The following is a 21477-nucleotide window of genomic DNA, read 5'->3' as shown; positions in this document are numbered from 1 at the left end:
AAAAAGAACTAAGACCCTACCCAGCCATGAGGCAGACTCTCCCACGCCTGCTCCTCTTCTCACTCCCAACTGTGAGGCAAGGGATTTTTTTAGATACCACAGAATTGTACCATCCTACCCCATCTAAAATTAATATGGGAACCACAAAAAGTAGAATCGCAGAGGGTCCCCAAGAGGCAGTGTCCTGAGTGGGAAGTGGGTACCAAGGTGGGTACCAAGGTGGGTACCACGGTCAGACAGACCTGGGTTGGAATCCAGGCTGTGTATCCCTTGGAAAGACATTTAATCTCTCTAGGCCTATTTCCCTTTCTGTGAAATTGGGTAATCATACCTAAGGTGGTGGTGAGCAGTAAGTGAGATGACTTAAAGCATTCGACACAGAGTGAGCACTCAGATGATAGTTGGTATTATTATTAATCCTGCCTTTGGTGGCAGGAGAGACTTTCAGAAAGGTCTGTGGATATTTTCACCGGCTCAGAACATCTGGGCAGTCAGAGTAGCTGGATAGCTTTGAGGATCTGCTGATGACTGTATTATCCATAGTGTTTCTGCTGAAAATCCAGAGGGAACTGGAAGTTGAGCCAGTTAGTTGGGTTCAAGAGAACTGGCGTATTGAGCCGAGTAGAGCAGAGGTATTTGGGGCTGCCAAGAACCCAGCAAGGTGAGGCCTTGCACTCCCAGGGAAACCTCTGGGACAAGGAAGAGGGAGATCGGTTCAGACTTTGGCCAAGTAATTGCAGGTTTCTAACTGGGCCGAAGGTGAGGTGAGTTCCTGAGCCCCTCAGCTCAGTGGGGCTCCCTTTTCATCCCTTCTCTGACAGATTGCTTTGTAAACTTTCTTAGGCCTTTTCTTTCCCCTTGTTCCAGAGCTTTAAGTCCTTCTTTGTCCTCTCGCCGTTCCTTTTATTCCTCAGGCCTGCCTGGGGGCAGGACGACTCTCCAAACCCAGCTTGGCTGCTTGCCTCCTTCTATGAGTAAGTGCTTTTCTCTTTCTTCACCTGGGACCCTCCAGAGGCTAGAGGAGAAGAGGGGCAGAGAGCGGATGGAAAGCATGAGTGCATTTGGTGCCCCTGGGTGGGGGTGGCCCCTGAGTGGGGAAGAGAGGGAGGAAAGACAGTGGGTGAGGGGTTTCCTGTTGCAGCCTTCAGCTGGACTCTGAGAGTTGGGGGTCACTGGAGGAGGAGGTGGCTTCCTGCCCCATTGTTCAGGACTTCATTGTTTCCCAGGAATACTTATTGTGTGTGGGTTTTCAATAACCAACTTGGAAAGCTGTGTTTGTTACCATTATTCAGCAAACAATGCGCACCTACTGTGTGTAGAGGCAGCAGCACAGCCTGCCACTGGGGAAAGGGGCCAGGAGTACCATTTCATCAGGGTCTCCAATTTAGGCTTTTGACATTATCTCCAAATGGGGTTTTACATTATGTCAGATCCACTGACCAATTTGATCAAAGAGCCTCCTTGTATATCCTGAAGCTTTTTTCTTATTAACAGACCACTGTGCCTGGGGAGCACTATAAATTATTATATTTTAATAAATCCTATAATTATCTTGTGAGCAGCACAGTTATAATTTTTTGTATTGGAAGCATTCATTTGCTAGACATTGAAAAATATGCCTCAATATTTGAGATCTTGTTTTGTTATCTCTTCATTTTCAAATATACCAGGAACACTGAAAAAGAAAAATCAGGGCTTCTCTTTACCCCTGCTCAGAGCAGAGATGAAGCCTCATCTCAGCACAAGGAGCTGGGGACATGGGGGACACCCTGACTTAAAAACAGTTATTGCAGTCCTACTTCTAGAGCATTTGGAGGAGCTAGCTAGTGGGCTTCGAGGAGGGGCAGGCTCACAGCTGCGGGGGCGGGTAGGGGAGGAGTCTTCACAGAGGAGGTAACTTCGGAGCTCGCTTGCAAAGACTGTAGGAGTCTCGGAGGTGGAGAACGAGGCGAGGGAAAGCATTCCAGGCTTCGAGAACTGCAAAGTCACGGAGGCGTGAAAGGACAGAGCGTGTTCCAGAATGGTCAGGATTGGGTATGGTTAGAGGGAAGAGTATGGGGGTGGAGAGGCAGGGGGAGGAAGCAGAGCGGGGACAGTCTCTTATGTCCCTTTGCCTGCCTGCCTGTTTGTCTCTGGCTTTGGCTGTGGATCAGCAATGCTGGTGATGAAGTGCAGATTGGGGGGTGGCCTGGGGTGAGAAGAGCAGATTGACTCTGCAGGAGGAGAGGGGAGTGGCCAGGATTGGGAAGCTCTTTATGACCTCATGCATTTCAGCTGGTTTTCTCCTTACAGAGTCAACATTTTCAAATAATGTAAACAATTGCATTAAAAATGCAAAACAAACTTATTTAGTATTGTTTAACCTATTTAAAGGCATCAAATAGGCCTGTATTCACTGAACATATTTACTGTCTCTGTCCTGTACCGGCACTGTGCTGGGAGTTAGGATACTGCCCCCTCACAGTGACTACAGGGCTGCTGTGAGGATTAAATGTGAGAATGGCTGCAAAACGTAAAATGCATGGGCACAGAGGAGGGCCTTGTCACACAGTGGCCATCATGGTTGTAGGAGAGGTAAAACGCATCACAGATGATTTTTCACCTCCCATCTGTGAGGTGAAATCATGTTTCAAAGTGCATGAACAGAGGCCCAGGTTCAAGTCCAGATTCTGTCTCATAGAAGCAAATTACTCTCTGAGCCTCGGTTGTTTTGGTTTGTAAAAAGAATATAATAATACAGTTCATAGAGACAGAAAGTAAAATAGTGCTTGCCAGGGGCGGGGGAAGGGGGAAATGGGGAATTGTTTAATAGGAATAGAAGTTCAGGGTTTTTTTTTTAAATATTTATTTTATTTACTTATTTATTTGGTTACATTTTATTTATTTATTTGGTTGTGCTGTGTCTTAGTTGCAGCAGGTGGGCTCCTTAGTTCTGGCTCGCCAGCTCTTTAGTTGTGGCATGGGAACTGTTAGTTGCGGCATGCACGTGGGACCTAGTTCCCTGACCAGGGATCGAACCTGGGCCCCCTGCATTGGGAACGTGGAGCGTTAACCATTGCTCCACCAGGGAAGCCCCAGAAGTTCAGTTTTGCGAAATGAAAAGAGCTCCTGGAGATTGGCTGCACAACAATGTGAATGTACTTAACACTACTGGACTTTATGTACACTTAAAAATGGTTAAGATGGTAAATTTTTTGTTATGTATATTTTCTCACAATTTAAAATTTTTATTTTATTTTTTTAAATAAATTTATTTTATTTATTTTTGGCTGTATTGGGTCTTCGTTGCTGCGCGCAGACTTTCTCTAGCTGCGGTGAGCGGGAGCTACTCTTCGTTGCAGTGCGTGGGCTTCTCATTGTGGTGGCTTTTCTTGTTGTGGAGCACGGACTCTAGGCGCATGGGCTTCAGTAGTTGCATCACATGGGCTCAGTAGTTGTGGCTCACGGGCTCTAGAGTGCAGGCTCAGTAGTTGTGGTGCACGGGCTTAGTTGCTCCGTGGCGTGTGGGATCTTCCCGGACCAGGGCTTGAACCCGTGTCCCCTGCATTGGCAGGCGGATTCTTAACCACTGCACCACCAGGGAAGCCCTCCCACAATTTTTTTTTGCACACAAGTTCATTTAATCTAAAACTCACCAGTTCTCAACCCACAAATTTTTTTAAAAAGAACCTGGTTCAGGGGGTCTGAGGATTAGTTGAGACAATATAAAGTACCCCTATACTCATAACAATAGCTAATGTTCACTAGTCAGGTACTTTGTGTCAGGTATGATTCTAATGAATCCTCACAACAGCCCTATGAGCTATGTGCTATTATTACCATCATTTTACAGATGAAAGACGAAGGCATGAATTTACATAATGTGCCCAAGACACCCAGCTAGTAAATGCTCAAAAATTAATAGATATTATTTTTTTAATTAATATTTATTTTCGCTGCGCTGCGCCAGGTCTTCGTTGCAGCACATGGGATCTTCACTGCAGCATATGGGATCTTTAGTTACGGCATGCGGACTCTTAGTTGCAACATCCATGTGGGATCTAGCTCCCCGACCAGGGATCGAACCCAGGCCCCCTGCATTGGGAGTGTGGACTCTTACCCACTGGACCACCAGGGAAGTCCCCTTAATAGATATTACTGATACTGTCATAGAAAGGAATTATTATCATTATCATGGTAGAATGCACTGTAATTATTGGCATTTCAGAGTGCTGTGGGAGTTCTGAGGAACCATCTCTTGTGGCCAGGGTTATCAGAGAAGACTTCGTAGAAGACGTGTATCTGAGGTGAGCCTTGAAGAATGGGTAAGATTTGGACTGGGGTGGAGGAGGGGGAATCGGAATAGGCAGTCACAGTTGGGAAGGTCCATCAGGTTTTCAAGAACAGGACAAATACCTCCCTTAGGCTGGAGCATGAGGGGCAGCAGGGGTGGAAGATAAATCACTAAAGACAGGCAGATGGAAGGGAACTTTGAAAGTCAGACCAGGTATAGCTGGTGAAAATCCACTGAAAATGATTGGGGGAATGATGCTCAGAGCCGTGCATGGCTCATGCTGGTAAGGTAGGGACTGTTTTCTGTTTGCTTATTTGTTTTTGTTTTTTTGGCTGCACCACGTGGCATGTGGTTTCTTAGTTCCGAGACCAGGGACGGAACCTGCACCCCCTGCATTGGAAGCATGGAGTCTTAACCACTGGACTGCCAGGGAAGTCCCGGTAGGGAGTGTTTTGAGTTGGGAGACCAGTAGAAGGCCTTGGCATCAGTTGGAGAAAAAAGAAGACCTGAGAGAAAATGTTGATGGTGATGGCAATGGAGAGAAGGATTGGGTAAGGAAGAGACTATAAAATGATAAAATGAAGAGGCCAAGGGAAAAGGCTCAAAGATGGTTCTAAGTAATGAACTAGTTGACAAATAGAAAAGACAGAAGAGGGGATTTAAGAAAGAGAAGACGTGAATTCAGTTTGTGATTAATCGTATTGAGAGGGCCAGTGGGGTACTTGGAGTAGATACCCAGATAGGCACTTGGTGACTGAAGTCTCAAGCTCAAAAAAATAAAAAACCTCAGAGCTAAAGACAGAAATTTGGTGGTCTGGATGGGACGACTAAGAAAGACTTCTCTGCAGTATTCCAGGTTTCTGTAACATTTGAAATCCTCTTTTAAACTGGTCATAGGATCTTTTTTTTTTTCTTTACATCTTTATTGGAGTATAATTGCTTGACAATGGTGTGTTAGTTTCTGCTTTATAACAAAGTGAATCAGTTATACATATACATGGTCATAGGATCTTGACTCTGGTTTTCAAGGTCATTTGGCCCTAACATTCCTGGTGAGACCTTCCTTCCTCCATCCCAGCCACGTTGCTTCTCTGTTTCACCTAATGTCGTCTTTTTCCTCCTGTAAGGTAGCAGCAATCTCCCTCCCTCTAGGAAGCCTTTCAGGGAGGTAGAGTTAACACTAACTCCCTTGAAGCTCGCACCCTCTTCATCGTTTTTTTTTCCTCTTCATCTTTGATATTAGGGAGGCGATGGGGTTAAACCATGTATTCTGGCCAACAGCATGTGCAAAGCCTGTGTGACGAGGAGGAACACAGCACGGCCAGTGTGGCTGGAGCACAAAGTGTCGGGGAGAGGCAGAGGCCAGCCCTGCAGGGCCTTATAGGCCCTGCCAAGAGTAGCGGGAAAAAATGGAAGGTTGCAAATGGGGGTGGTGGAGTGGTGGGGCAGGGGCTGTAACATGATCAGACTTGCAATTTTGAAAAGCCTATTCTGGTCAGCGCAGTGGAGAGCATGAACTGGAGGGGGTCCTGGGTGGACACAGGAAGACCAGTGGGGAGGGTATTGACGCCTGCTGATGAACACAGTCTGAGGCCTATTCATGCTTTTCTGCGTCCTTTTGCGAATGTAGATGTGTACTGTATAGATGTGCGAACTGGAGCCGACTTGTTCTTCTGCTGTTTAATCTGACTCATCTCCTTTGTAAACAGTAAGGTTATTGAGTTTTGTATTTTTTCCTATGCTGTAAATCCTTGTGACACCGGGAGCACAATGGACATTTAGACTGTGACTACTGAAGATCGCCCCAGGGTGGCATATTTAAAAAGCCCAAAAGTAACATTTATTGATATTATTATATTAATAGTGGTTGCTATTTTGTTCTGCTTTTGATTTCTAGACGTTTGGATGGAGGATTAGATAATGCAGAGAAAAATCTGGATGTCTCAGCCAGTACTCCTCAAGTGTGGTCTGTGGACCAGCTGCATTGGCATCACCTGGGCGCTCGTTAGAAAAGAAGAAAATCTCAGGCCCCACCCCAGACCCACTGAATCAGAATCTGCGTTTTAACATGATCCCCAGGGGATTCCCACCTATATTACAGTTTAAAAAGCACCTGGGTATCTAAGCAACACCCTTCTACACTTCTGTGGGTAATATTCATACCTCAGGCTTTATCACAGCCCATCTGGTGTGGAAGTCTCTACCTGTGGCTTCTTCCCCTGCCAGGCTGGGAGCTCCTGGAAGGTAGAGGCCGAGCACTGTGTATGGCCCTGGATTTCTCAGAGCATAAAGCACAATGACAGGAAGCAGGAGACCTGGGTTTCCGTCCTGGATCTGCCATTTATGAGCTGTGTGTATTGTATCTTCTGTGAGAGGCTTTTCAGTCCTTCCAAAGGACCCACCCCAAATCTGACCGCTGAAAACCTGGAGATGGTGGCAGGTTTCTGTACACAGTTTATTTACAGGCTTCATCTACAGGAGGAGGCACTTGGGTAGAAGGAGGAAGGTGATAACCAATTCCGCCAGGGCACGTAAGAAACTTGGGCTGAAGTTACCCCAACAGCTACCCTAAGTGTGAACCAAGGCACGTGGAAACTCTATGAAGCAGGCACTAGTACCACTCCCATTTTTGATGGGTAAGGAAATGGCTCAGAGAGGTTAAGTGACTTGCCCGAGCTCCCAGGAGTTCACAAGCTCTTATGCGTTAGTTATTTTAGAAAACACGGTCCAGGAGCCTCAGCCTGGGGCTGCTGGAAGGCCACGGACAGTCAGTGACTGAGACCCAGGACAGATCCACCAGACCTGCCCCCAAGTCTTTTCCAGAAGGTTCCAGATTTGCCTAAAATTCCTATCAGCTTAAAAAGCAAGCCAATTTCATCACGGGAGAAACACAACAAGGGCCCTTGTGCACTGCAGACTTCCTCTGTAGCTCGGGCCACAATAGAGCTGTGAGGAACGCATTGCCTGGGCCTGGATGGGTTCCAAGGCTCAGGACCTCCCAGGGGCCACCAAACTTGGGCACCACTGTACACTTCACTCAGAAACCCTCAGCTCAAGATGATGTGTCCCCTGCCTAGAGGGACCAGGTCTGGAGTCCTCAAAGGCCCCCAAACAAGCTAGGAACACGGAAGAGCAGAGAGTCTGGGAAGAGATGAGGAGTGGGGAAGAAATCTTTCTACACGATGTGGAAGTCATATCTGCCAAACCATGTGCCAACTGTTCTGCACGTGTGATTCATGGTGGGGTGGGTAAGATTTGAGTCGGTCTGGTAGTTTTCAACTCAGAAAAGGCCAAGAGGTTCAGATGTGAAGGAAGGGACTCAAAGCAAAGGTCTACCAGTCACTGTCAAAGATACGGCACCTCAGCTCTGAGGCTCTGAGTTTCTACAAGAGGTCTGTCAACACGGACTAAGCATTGTACCCCAATTAGCCTCCCCCTATTAGTCAATCACTATTAATAACTGATTATTAATTTGTAAAAGAATTCTCCCTCTGATCCCTAATGCCCCATTCAGAGTTAAGTACTTTTCTTCGTTTTAATTTTTATTTTTCTCCAGTTACGATGGCTTAGTGCTTTCTCTTTGTTCTTCCTCACCTTGTTCACTGAAATTCTGGCTGGTGGTTCTGTCAGCAGAACTACAAAACCAAAAAGGCAACAGTGTTTTAGAACTTTCTTTGCCGTGACTCAGGGAGGCTAGAGGCAGGTGGAGGGACATGAAAAGGAAGGTGGGGTCTGGAGCCACACAGACCAGAGTCCAGATCCCAGCTCTGCCATTATTAGCGGTGTGACCCCGAGCAAATCACTCATCTGCATAGTGGGATCATAACGCCGATCAATGCAGAAAAGCATATCAAGTAATGAATGGAAATTCGATGGCGGACATGCAGTAGGCTCTCAATTTATGGTCAGAAATAACACCGTGATTATTACTCATAGCTTGGTTAGACTTTAGGTCTCCCACATGGCAATGGACACTACCTGAAAATTTTGTCAGAAGCCATGTAGCTGCCACCTCTAGTGGGACCTGCCTCTCCAACTTCCAAATTCCAGTTTCTCTCCAGGAATCAGGGAGGAGGAGCTGGGTTTGGAGCTTTGCCCAATAGTAACACAATAGCTACAATTGAGCACTTACTCTGGGCTAGGCGGCATTAACGTATATTAACTCATTTCATCCTCACAGCCACCCTGTGAGATAGGCACTGTCATAACTCTTCCATTTTCCCAGGTAAAGAAGCAATTCAGACAGGTTAAATGACTTGCTGAAGCTCCCATAATACTAATAGGTAACAAACTCACAATAATAAGAATGGTGGTTTCTATGTACCAGGCACGTGTGTGCTCAGGGCTTTTTCGTATGGCTGTACTGCTTGTTCACTGCACAAGAGAGCTTGGCCAAAGGGGCAGGTTGGGGCTGAAACTCAGCCCCTGCTCATTGCCAAGCTCTGTACCCTGGTGCCAGGCTGTGTCTACATGGAGGCAAGGACACTTCTTTCTAATTTGACAAAGATACCACATGAGCTATCAGAGGCCCTGTTAATTCTTTATGTGTATTACCTTCTCAATCCTCAAAACAGCTCTGTGGGCTAAGTATTCCTACCCTTATTTTATAGATGAGGAAATCCAGACCTAGAGAGTTCAGGTCATTTAGCAAAGTCACCTTGTAAGTCATAAAGCTAGGATTTGAGCCTGGTACCAAAGCCCATGCTCTAAACCAGCAGGCCATTATACTGGCCCCATCCCTAAGTGCGCAATAAGTGAATAAAAGAAAAATACATAATTGTCTGACTTTTACCCTAAAATACATGGCAGTTCTTATGAGGCCCCGTGGCTGTTGAGGCCCTACATAAAGTTGTAGAAAACTCAATCGATCAGGAATGTGGAGTACTGTCTGTCAGTGCTCAAAACTCTGTGACTTTATGCTTGTTAACCGTGTCAGTAGCTCAATTTCCTCATCTGAAAATGAGAATAATATTATAAAGGAACATTTCTCTTAGTTGTTGCAGAGTGTGTGTGCATATGTAATAATCGTCACATCAACCATGGGAGGAGAGTGACACGCTCAGGGTCACCCAGCGAGTAGGGCAGAGCAGAGACCTGAAACCAGGGCTCCTGACTCCCAGTCTCGTGCTCAGTCCTTGCTAAGTACCTTAGAATTTTAGGAGCACCTGCAGCCTGCCCGGTGGCCCAGACATTACACAGCACACATGCAAGTCAGATGGTACTGTAACCGTACATTAACCATGTGACCACACTCAGTTGTTTCAGAAGACGAGGCAGGAAGGAGCACTGTGAAGGGAGTCTTTGCTTGGCTCCCATGCCTGAAAACAAAACCGCTGCCTTTGCAGGGGCTGAGGCCCACCTGGGTTACAGCCTTGGGTAATGTAAGGCTTTTCCAGAGCTGCTTTAGGAGGGGAGGATGACCTGGGAGCATCTGGGGGCAACGCTATCTCCTCATCCCTGGCTGTGACCAGGTTCAAAGGAAAGACCATCTGTGGAACCACTTTGCAGAGAGGCGTGGTCCAAATGCAGAGTGCTATTGTTTTTCCTCCCCTCTGTGGATCCCAGGAGGCTGATTCCATCTGTGTTCAAATGACAGACTTGCCCTTCCTGTGATAAAATGCGGGCTGCTGTCCCCACCCCAGCTGGGTGCTTTCCAAAAAAAAACATGCACATACAAATGTACAGTGTCCCCACCTCCCCAAAACAACCCACCACTATCTCCAGCTCTGCAGGCCTGCTCCGCGGAGGCTGGCAAGCCCCCCATGTATGAGGCCCCTTTTGGGCTGTGGGCATCCTACTCCTTATGTGGGCAGCATCTGTGGATGACAGGGAAGGAAGAAAGATACAGATACAGATAATACAGACCTTCCAGCGATTGCCACATTCATTGCATAAGACAAAGGTAGTCATGGGCTCATCAGCACTGCGTGTCTGCACCTGAGAGAAAAAGAGAGCAGGGACCATTCATGAAGTCACTTTCCTGCTCTAGGACCTGCTATGGCTCCCACTGTCTGTAGAAGTAGGTCCAAATCCCAGAGGCTGGCACCATTACTCCCACTCCACTTTGGCAATTCCCTTATCACTAAGAATTCTATTGTGTATTCATATGTTTTCCATCAGCTCACTTCCAGTATCTCCCTGGCTCAACCTGACGTTTGCACTCTCACTCTTTGTTGTTGATTCTTCCGAACTGATGTGTCTTCTCTTGCTTCAAGACTCATCTCCTACTGGAAAAATGAACACATCCTATTGGATGTACCTCTCTGATCAGAACTGAGTGAGCTGGAAGCAACCTTAGGGATCATCCAGTTTGTTGTTTATTTTACAGGTGGAAGAACTGAGACTCAGAGAGGAAAAGAGATTTGAAGATCATTGGGGATATTTAATATTGTTTTCTAGTTTCTCATCCCCTTAACCAGACCATTCAGGTGCAGAAACCAGGTTTCCCACAGCAAATCCCTGGTATTTCCAGATTTAACAATTGCTGTTCTGATTTTCTGCAGCCAACCCTGGATGGCCATGACATGTAGCAAGTTGTTGCTTTGTGGACACTCAGCTACGAACGTGTCAGCTGGAGTCTATGGAGTGGGGGGAAGTCCCCCTGCTAATGGGTGAGTCCAGCAGTGGGCCAGGAGGACACAGCCTAGCACAGCCTTGTCACTGCAGAGCAATGACACCTGAGGAAGGATACCACTGGGGTCTCTCTGTGGAGAGAGAACTTTGCGAATGGGCATTTGACTTCTGGTGGGAGGCGATGCACAGGAGGCATGTCACTCCACAGGGAAACGTGCTTGGAAGGGAGCAGGAACTTGCACACGCAGCTCCAGATTCCTGAACTAGAATTCTCCAAGAGACTCCTGAAGGGCAAGGCTCACTATTTCTGCTGTAGCCACAGATCCCCAAGGGCAAGGTGCTCTGATAAATCTTGCTTGAAAGCAGATGGGGGAATGAACAGAGTTCTAGAGTGACAAAGCACCCGTTAGAATCCAGGAATATTGGTGCCCCAAGGGCATAACACACACAACCCGGAAACAGCTTTTAAGTCTCAGAGAAGAGGCCTCCACAGCCTCCCACGGCTCCCCATGCCAGGGCAGTGGTCTTCGCCCTTACCTTACGACTCGGGGCTAGATCCCTTAGGCTTTACTACCAAGTTGGCTGTATTGCAGGCAGAAAGGTCTGGATCTGGGTTTATTAACATCTCTGCCACTGTCTTTGCCACTTTAGACAAAGCCGCAAAACTTGTCCCCGTCTGGACCTCGGCTTCCTTGTGTGTAAAGTGAGCGAGCAGAGTTTTTATTGCTAAGTTCCCTTCCAACCAGTTGTGACTGTACAGTTGTTCTGGTCCCTCTTATTCTTGCTTCAGGGCAGGCCAGAACACGCCGGCCAAGCCTCACAGACTCAGATCTGGGTGCTTCTGCATGCATCTTTTCTAGAAGCCACAGATGTATCATGTTGGTGTACCAAGACTTGCCCTTCTCTCTGCAGCCCAGGGTTTTAGCCCTTTCTCCCCGCTGGCTTGTCCCTAAGCTCCTCCTGGCCCCTGTCGCCTCCTCCCCCACTGGCCCCTCCCCCACCCCATACCTGGTTATAGGTGCAGTTTTTCTTCTTGCATTTGCTGCACTGGAAGAGGTCAGTGGTGGTGCCGCCTGTCTTGGCCATCTGGTGCTCACGGATGGCCTCTTGGGTCATGGCGTTCCTCAACTCCCTCAGCTCATCACTGGCCATTTCCTGGAGAGAAATGAGTCTGCCCTTCAGGGCCAGGGAGCCCCAGGAGCCCTGGCCCTGTCCCAGCTGGGAAAAGCCTTTATCAGAAGAGTCCCCATTCTGCCTTTGGGTGGAAGGTCAAACTCGGGTGCTCCAACTGGGCCAAGTACAGTAGGGCACATATAGGAGGGTACAAGGCAAACAGCTTCCCCCAGGATCAACACTCTTGTGTACATCTCCTCAGGCACTCTTGTGTACCTTCCTGCTTAATCTGACTTGATTACTGGCCACCTGATCTATGATGTTCCCCTTGTCCTTCCAGTCTGGACTTGACCCACTGCCTGTCTGAGCTGGGATCCCTGCCCGGCCAGGCCATTCTGCCTGGTGGGAACCTTGGTCTCGACTATTCATGACTTACTGCTGTTAACCCCACCCAAGCAGGACCTGAAGCTCCTGGGTTCACACAACTAACTGCTCACCTGTGATTGCATCATGGAATATCTTTTTCTATAAGTTCCTACAGAACAGAGCCTCCTGTCTCTCATCAGCTCACTGTAGGCACTTAGTGTCTGCATTATCCAGGTCCTCCCCTTTTCTGTCCCTCCCCTGGCCATTTGACTTGCCTTGAACGTCTTCCAGAAGAGAGCAGAGAGGGAGACACTCAAACTGGAGAGAGCTCTAGTTAGTGTTGGTTTGGGGGGAGGAAGATGGCTGAAGCTAATTTTTTTCCTTTTTAAGATTTTTTTGATGTGGACCATTTCTAAAGTCTTTAATGAATCTGTCACAACACTGCCTCCGCTTCTATGCTTTGGTTTTTCGGCCGAGAGGCATGGGGGATCCCAGCTCCCCAGCCAGGGATGGAACACACACCCCTTGCACTGGAAGGCAAAGTCCCAGCCACCGGACCGCTGGGGAAGTCCCGAAGCTAATGTTAAAAGAAGATTTGGGGAGTTCCCTGGTGGGCTACTGGTTAGGATTCAGTGCTTTCACTGCTGTGGCCTGGGTTCAATCCCCGGTCAGGGAACTAAGATCCCGCAAGCCATGAGGCACGGCCAAAAAAAAAAAACAACGAAACTTTTTTTTTTTTTTAAAGAGGATTTGGCACTGGCTAAACATTTTAATTATTGCCATCTAGCATGACCCCTTAAACTGTGGAGAACAGAGTTGGTACAAAGGTCAAACGAATTTAGTATGCTGACTGCTACATTATAACCACTTGGGTTTCTTGACAAAATGCAGATTCCTAGAATCCAAAACTCTAAGGGCAGGTCCAGGAATATGCATTTTTATTAGTGCCCCCAAGTTATCCTAGTACACACACGAATGTCCTACTGTGTCAAATTCAAGGACTAGGTCCTAACCAATGGCAGAGGTATATACAAAAACAAGTCAACCCCAGGCCATATAAGCAAAAAGCAGCTGACTTTAATGTTGGGGGACTTTCCAGAGCATAATACATTTATTCATTCAAAATGTATTGGATGGCAATTTCTTGAATGCCTTTCACTGCACTGGTGTGCTGGTAAACTGGCTTTGGCTGCAGTGGTGGCTAATTTGTAGCATTTACCGATTTCCATGTTGTAAACACTCCCACCGTGGCCATTTTCAAGCTACTAATGTGATATAACTGAATGCAGAGTTGGGAAGAGCTACACATAATCATCTCTCTTGAGTTGGTAGGAGCTGGCTCCAGCCTACCACTGCCTCTAAGCCCTAAGGATTCAGACCTGATTTGGTTCCTGTCCCCAGGTAATGCTAATCTAGTAGAACAGCCAAACATTTAACCAAGATTGCAAGATAGTGTAGGAGGTACTAAAGCAAAGGTATACAAAGTGTAGGGAAAGCCCATATGGGGGCAGGTAGGCTCATTAAAGAAGCTGACACCTTCACCAGTCTTGAAAGATAAGCAGGACTTCCTGAGGGGGATGGCACAAGAGAATAATAGATGCCAGAGATCAGAGGACAAGAATAACATGTTTGGGGAAGGGTACTCAGTGTGGGTCAAGGTGAGGAGTGTGGGAGACGTGGCTGTGGGTCAGACTGTGCCAGCTAAGAAATAAACAGGAAATCAACTATGCTTCAATTAAAAAAAAAAAGAAAAGAAATAGAGATCAGGAGAACTCTATCCACTTACCAATCCATTTACCTATCTCTTCCTGCCTCATTTAGGAGGCAGCATCAAAGACACACGGGGTCAGTACAGTAATATAGAAAATAAGATCGAAAATGAGGAAAATAAGTGTAGAGATGACACTGGATCTTCACGTCATGTACAATGTGAATTTGCTAAATATTTGTTGAGTACTTATGACACACCAGGCACTGGCTTTGACTCTGGGAACAAAACCCCTCTCCTTGTGGGCTGCCAGTATGTCCACTCAACAGCTCTAACGGGTATCTCAGAATCTGCCCCATTCTTTGAATCATCTGGGTTTGAGAGAAAAAGAGAGGAGGAAGAATGAGGGAATCAGGTGGACCAGGAAAGAGACATAAAAAGGGAGTTAGGGAGACACAGGAGGCAGAGAGGGATGTCCACTCACACAGGCATCAGCTGCCCCAGGCTTTGCCTGATGGGAGCCTCTGGCCTCTGAGCCACAGCATAGCAGGCAGCCCAACCCCAAGCTATTATTTTTCTTTTTTCTTTTTTTTTTTTTTTTTGCGGTACGAGGGCCTCTCACTGTTGTGGCCTCTCCCGTTGCGGAGCACAGGCTCCGGACGCGCAGGCTCAGTGGCCATGGCCCACGGCTCACGGGCCCAGCCACTCCGCGGCACATGGGATCCCCCCCAGACCGGGGCATGAACCCGTGCCCCCCGCATCGGCAGGCGGACTCCCAACCACTGTGCCACCAGGGAAGCCCCATCTTTTAAAAAATATTTATTTATTTGGCTGTGTCGGGTCTTCGTTGTGGTACACGGGATCTTCATTGCGGCACGTGGGATCATGCACTTGTTGTGGTGCACGGGCTTCTCTCTAGTTGTGGCGCATGGGCTTAGCTGCTCTGCAGCATGTGGAATCTTAGTTCCCTGACCAGGGATCGTACCTGCATCCCCTGCATTGGAAGGTGGATTCTTTACCACTGGACCACCAGGGAAGTCCCTGTTATTTTTCTTCCTGGAGCAAAAATGGTCCTATATTTCTTTCTTTTTTTTTTTTTTTAAGAAATTTATTTATTTGGCTGCACCAAGTCTTAGCTGCGGCATGTGGGATCTTTTAGTTGCAGCACGCGGGATCTAGTTCCCTGACCAGGGATCGAACCTGGGCTCCCTGCATTGGGAGCACAGAGTCTTAACCACTGGGCCACCAGGGAAGTCCGATCCTCTATTTCTTATAAAAGCTTCCTGCCTAGAGCAAAAGTTGACCCCAGGAAGGAGGGCTCCTGGGCCTCCGTTGCCTGGGTTGCGGGCAGGGGGCTCCTCAGCGGCTGGCATTGGCAGTCCCTATGGAGGGCGTGATGCAGTCCTGGCTTGCTGCCTTTGGCCTGGTCAGCCTCTTCTTGGGCCTGTGTTGATCACCTGATTCTCTTGCCCTGTTCTAGTGAATAGTCCTTGGATGGGGCCAGACTTGGCCGGTTCCTTTGCTGAGACTTCTGGGGCCTGTCTTTGTCCTAATTCAGTCACCCAGCTCTGTTCTGGCCTCCAGCTTCTGGGAACTTGCTGGGTTTGGCTCACACCTGTGCCTACACCTTGTTCTTGGCTCTCCGGGGCCTGGTTTCCCAATGTTTCTCGAACTGCCTGTAAGACAGTCTCTTGATAGCATTCCCACGACACACACACAAAGAGGAGCAGAGGGACCCCAGAGCCACAGGGTGAGGGCCAGAGGGAAGGAAATGCAGGCTGGATTCCCATCAAAGTCACAGCTTCACCTCACAGGGAAGGATAATACTCTGTAAGCCAAGTTGCAATGTGTAACTCTGGGTATATGTTGTTATTTGCCTAAAAAGAGCATATATTTTCGATTAAGCCAGAAGATATCCCTGTCCACCTGTGCCAAGTTCCCCATTTTATCCTAAAGCCAGGGCTCTTTGTAAAATTTTGGGTATTTGAGGAAAGCAGCAAACCCTCTTCTCAGAAAAATGTACACGTACATATTACATAACACACACACCACACACCTGCATACACCACACACTAACCACAGACACCACACACACATACGCTACATCACACAAACCACACATACACACACATCACGCACACCATAAACACACAGAGGCACACTCTTGACAATAGTTTCAGAGGGTTCCCAGACACCCCAAGCACACCCAGACTCCAGGACGTCAGTGCGCTTCCCCTCCCCTTCTCTGGGCCGCTTGGATTTAGTAGCGCTTTAGCAGTGCCATTGCCACGTGCTTGCGGGGAATCCCCTGAGTTAGCTCTGGCAGCGAAGAGCCACTCATACCTGAGGGTGTACAAAGGTCTTTCCAAGACAGAGACTCTGAAATAAACAGATCTGGGATCAAATCCTCATCATCACTTATGAGCTGAGGGTGGCCTCAGTTTTCTTATCTACAAAATGGGGATAATATTTCCTCTTTGATAGCACTGTGATGAAATGGCCAGTGAATGGGCCTAACATATACTAATTCCTGGGAGGGCTTTACTTGCCTTAACCTTCTAAACACTTCACATGTGTTAACTCATTCAATCCTTCATGGGATAGCTGTTATTACTTCCACTTTATGGATGAGAAAACTGAGACACAAAGGGGTTAACTGGCTGGTCTAAGATCACACAGCTAAGTGGCACAGGCAGAAGTCAAACCCGGGCAGTTCGGCCCAGGCCCCGAGCTTCTAACCACTGCACATACTTCCTCAAACAGGCTTGTTCCCTTTACCTTCCCTTACTGACCCCTTCAAACTGGGTCAATCCTTCCCTCCTGTAAGTTCCCGTGGTGGCTCTGTCATGGCAGCCACCACCTCTGTATCATATGTATTTGTATACATGTCTGTCCCCGCACCTTGGGCTGTGCTCCATGGAGTCAGGGACTCCGATTCTGGCTTTGGCCCAGAGCTGAGTAATGGGATATAGGACTGAACGAGGCAGAAGAGGGAGGCAGATCACAAGGCAGGGAGGAGAGGGTGCTCCGGGGCCAGACAGCTTGACTCCTGGCATCGACCTTTTCTAGCTGTGTGCACAGGCAGGTCACTTAAGTCCTCTGAGCCTCAGTATCCTCACCTATAAGATGGAGATGATAAACATTTCTGTCTCGGTTGGTGCGAAGCTAGAACTGGCCAACACACCGAAGCGATTAGCACAGCGCTGAAGACATGGTAGCTGTGTTCACTGTCCTGATGGTCCAGGGGTCCTGAGGGATGGGGAGTCTTAGATGGTCTGGCTAGGGAAGCCCCTGGTTCATCACTGAGTTACAAGCCACTGCCTCTCAGACTTGGGCAAGGCTGGAGGGGCCCGGCCCCTTGTCCCACCACACAGAGGTCCCGGCCCCGACTCACCTCTGCCGTCATCTTGGCAATGAGCCCAGAGGAGATGGCCCCGCTGAGCACGTTCCGCCTCAGGCCGGGGTTCCTGGGGTCCTTGAGGTTGCTGATGCGGCTGCGCACGCGGTTCCGGTACTTCATATCTGTGCTCTTGAGCTCCTGGTAGATATGTGACACAGTCAAGGGCCAGCCAGCCACTTGCAGAGGAGCACAGAAGGACGGGGAGCCTGCCCTGAAGGCCGAGGAGCTGCAAGGCCACCTCTTCCTTTCCTTGGACTTTTACAAGTGGTCAGGCACCTTTGTGGCCTCTGACTCCCCAAGTAGGGGATCTCACTTGGGCATTTGGGGTCAGCTGCATATCAAGGAAAGGAAATAGCCTCCAAGGTGCTACATATTAGAGCATAGACCAACATATTAGAGCATAGACCCACCTGCCTGCCCCTCCTCCCTTTTCTCTGGGAATACCTATCGTGGAACCCACTTTGGGAATTGCTGGTCAGAGTTACTTTGCTCATTAATAGATGAAGAAGATGAGGCTTAGAAAGGGTGCAGGTCCTTGCTCAAGGTCACAGGGCACATTCCCAGCAGAGCCAAGGCTGGAAGCCAGACCCCCTCCTAACCGTAATGCTCTCTCCACTCACCCCCGCAGGGGCAGGAAGTTGCCCCTGGCCACTGACCACAGTGAGTTATCTGTCCAGACACTGCATCCCAGACAGGCCTCCCCACCCCCTTCTCCATCCTCTGGAGGACCTCAGGGAACAAAGCCACATTTTCTTGGTCTCCTAAGCTAAGAAGAACCAGGAAGATGAAGCCTTTGCTGGGAAAAAACATATACAAGAAAGAGAACGTGGGGAATGTGGGAAAATGGACACAGCTGGCTTTTTCGAAGTGGCGGGAGGGAAGGTGGTATTATTTATGTTTTCCTTGATTGTTGTTTGCACAATACAACTATGAAAAGCAAGAATATGCCCTAATGCATTTGAAAGCCAAAATATTTGTTTAAAAATCTGTGTTTGAGATTCTTGGAGGTGGGGATTTGCTTGATATGTGGGGACAGCAGGGCTGGCAATCCTTTCATCAGCCTCTTCCTGAGTCTGCCTCCATTTCCTGAGGTCACAGAGGGGGATGAGGTGGAGTGCAGACCTAGGGATCATAGGCCCCTACCCCCAAGACGAGCATATGTGAGCCCCACGGCTGCCATGTTAGTCCTGGGTCGCTCCAAAGGGGTCAGATCTTTTTTAGGACATAGAGCTTTCAAGCCCCCAAATTTATCCTTCCCCTGACTTCCCACCACTTAAGAACAAAGAGCTAAAGCGTTGGTGCAGCTTTGATTTCCTGTCCTTCAGAAGAGGGTCGTTCAGAGGAGGGAAGGCCAGCAGTGGAACTATGGACTGGATCATCCACCTTTGTCTCAACTGGGCTTGAAGGTGGAGGGACCTGCTTGGAGGGACAACTGTTTGGGAGAAAACAAAGATGAAGCTCCTGAGAGTTCTGACACCTCATGTTCTGTGTTACTGAATTAATTGGAAATTATGAAAATGTACTTGGAGAGGTGTTAGATTAGCTCAAGAAGTGCTGGTTAATAACTACATGATGGTGAAGGGAAACTCCCAGATATGTTGAAAGATAATAGGGTGGTTCTCAGGCAGGAGATGGAAGCAGGAAGTTTGTTTTCTGAGATGGCCCCTGTACCTTCCCAACCCCAGCTGAGCCCCTAGGTAGAGCCCAGAAGGCCAGAAAAGGGCCTTAATGGGACACTCAGACCCCTGTTCCCTGGGGATTCTGTTCCCACCCTCCATACCTTTTTGATATGCAAAGCTTTGTCTCCAGTAAAAGGAATTCCATGCATTCATTCAGTGGGGCACAGTGTGGAGGGATTCCCCCTCCAAGACAGAAATCTTGGGAATTCCCCGGTGGTCCAGTGGTTAGGACTCCACGCTACCACTGCAGGGGGCCCGGGTTTGATACCTGGTCAGGGGACTAAGATCCCTGAATCCTGTGTGGTGCGACCAAAAAAAAAAAAAATCTTTCGGTGCAATCGGCCATATCACATGGTAGTCACCTCCTCTGTCTAGACAAGGCTGCTTTCAGATAGTGGAAGCATGGCGCATAAGGGAAGAACTCAGGACATGGAATCCAAAGACCAAGGTTTTCAGTTCAGCTTTGATACTCAGTAGTTCCTGAGCCTCAGTTTCCTCATCTGTAAAATGGGAACAACAGCCCCTGCCTCACAGAGATTATTGCAAGTATTAACAGAGGTAGGAAGTGTCAATTGCCCAGGACACAGTGCCTGGTACATATTAAGGGGTCAAACATGGGAGCTGTTATCTTCAGAGGAGGAAGAGAGGGAAGGGCTGAGCACAAGGAATGCTGTCCTCTCTCTCTGTCTCGACTCATTGACAATGTCACAACCCAGGCACGTCAAGACACAGCCTGAGGACTTCCCTGGAGGTCCAGTGGTTAAGACTTCGCCTTCCAATGTAGGGGATGCAGGTTCGATCCCTGGTTGGGGAGTTAAGATCCCACATGTCTCGTGGCCAAAAACCAAAACATAAAACAGAAGTAATATTGTAACAAATTCAACAAAGACTTCAAAAAATGGTCCACATCAAAAAAAAAAAAAAAATCTTAAAAAAAAAGACACAGCCTGTCTGAGCCCTCAGGTTCTACAGTCACATTTTCTGGGTTCAAATCATCCCAACTCTGCCACTACTATTAACTGTATGAGCTTGGGCATGTAACTTAGCTGCTCTTAGCCTCAGTTACCTCATCTGTAAAATGGGATTAATCCCACAGGGAACCTACCTTGTGGGATTGTTCTCAACGTGAAATGATGTACTGCTCGTAAACAGCTTATCAAAAGGCCAGCAGGTGCCAAACTTAATAGATGTTAGCTAGAATTAAGAACTCAGGTTCAGGGGCAGAGCAGGAGCCTATGCCTGAGTCCTTCCATTGCCCACTCACTGTCCTGGATCCCTTGTACTTGGGAGACCTGCCGCTGGACAGTTCAGGCACCCACAGCCCTGGCACAGCTCAAGGATATGGTCTTCGATTTCTGATGCCATCTTGTCACAGTTGACCCCATAGTCCTTGTAATCGTCTAAAAGAGATTCGGGAAACACAGACATCAGCTGGAGATGACCTTGGCAGTGAGGCCTGCTTGGACAGGGGACTCTAACATCCTGTACCACTTTCAGGGTGCTGAGAAAGACCACCTCTCCCTGACCTTGGGAAGCCCTCCCTCCCCCGTCCCTGGCCCAGGCCCTCTCACCGTCCGCCTTCAGGGCTGCAGAGAGCATCTCCACACACTTGTCCCGGACAGAGTCCCCCGTGAGATAGCAGGGCGCCAGGACGCAGACGGAGGGGGCAAAGGTGGGGCTCGAGGGGCTGCTGGGTGTTCTGGGAGTCTCTGCTTTCGATTTGCCACTGTTTGATCTGAGGATGAAAATCAGTAATAGACATTTTGACATTAAGTGAATAAAGCATTTACTGAGCACCATTCTAGATGTCTTTATGGACGATCTCCTTTAATCCTCATAAAAACCATATGAGGAAAGTACTATTTTTTTGTTTTGTTTTTGGCTGCACAGCATGTGGGACCTTATTTCCCCGACCAGGGATCGAACCCGAGTCCCCTGAATTGGAAGCGTGCAGTCTTAACCACTGGATGGCCAGGGAAGTCCGGAAGGTACTGTTTTAGGCACGTGACAAGGATCATCTCATTTAATCCTCCTAACAACCCCATGAGGTCTGTACTATACGTAGCCCCATTTTAGAGTTATATTTTAAAGTGCATTTTAGAGAGGTGCATTTAAAGATGCATTTAAAATAATATGACAGGTCACATATCTGGAAACCAGTAGAACCAGAATTGAAACCCAAGAGGGTGAACTCTGGTACCCAGGCACTTAGCCAACCACTGTGCTCTACTGAGAGGTTACAGAAAGTGTAACAATGCCAATAACTCTAACATCCACCAGGCACCATGCTAGCTGCTCTCTCTATCTGCTCTCACAGAACCATCTATTCACTCATTCAATAAATATTAGGCACCTGTTTTCCAGG

General features: G+C 48.1%; 1 protein-coding gene across 1 annotated transcript in view; it reads right to left on the bottom strand.

The window, feature by feature from the left end:
- Positions 1-5207: 5207 nt before the first annotated feature.
- Positions 5208-21477, bottom strand: part of TCEA3 (transcription elongation factor A3) — a 37683-nt gene continuing 21413 nt past the window's right edge. The window contains exons 6-11 of the mRNA XM_082648766.1: positions 20684-20847; positions 20457-20512; positions 17428-17583; positions 11855-12001; positions 10139-10210; positions 5208-7908 (exon numbers count right to left, since the gene is read on the bottom strand). Of these exons, the coding sequence (XP_082504892.1) occupies positions 7900-7908; positions 10139-10210; positions 11855-12001; positions 17428-17583; positions 20457-20512; positions 20684-20847 (604 nt within the window). The 3' untranslated portion in view covers positions 5208-7899. The remainder of the gene's footprint in view (positions 7909-10138; positions 10211-11854; positions 12002-17427; positions 17584-20456; positions 20513-20683; positions 20848-21477) is intronic.

Source organism: Grampus griseus (genome assembly GCF_964374135.1).
Source record: "Grampus griseus genome assembly, chromosome: 1".
Classification (NCBI taxonomy): Eukaryota; Metazoa; Chordata; class Mammalia; order Artiodactyla; family Delphinidae; genus Grampus; species Grampus griseus.
The sequence above is the reverse complement of the archived record's forward strand: the minus strand, read 5'-3'. Positions and strand labels throughout refer to the sequence as shown.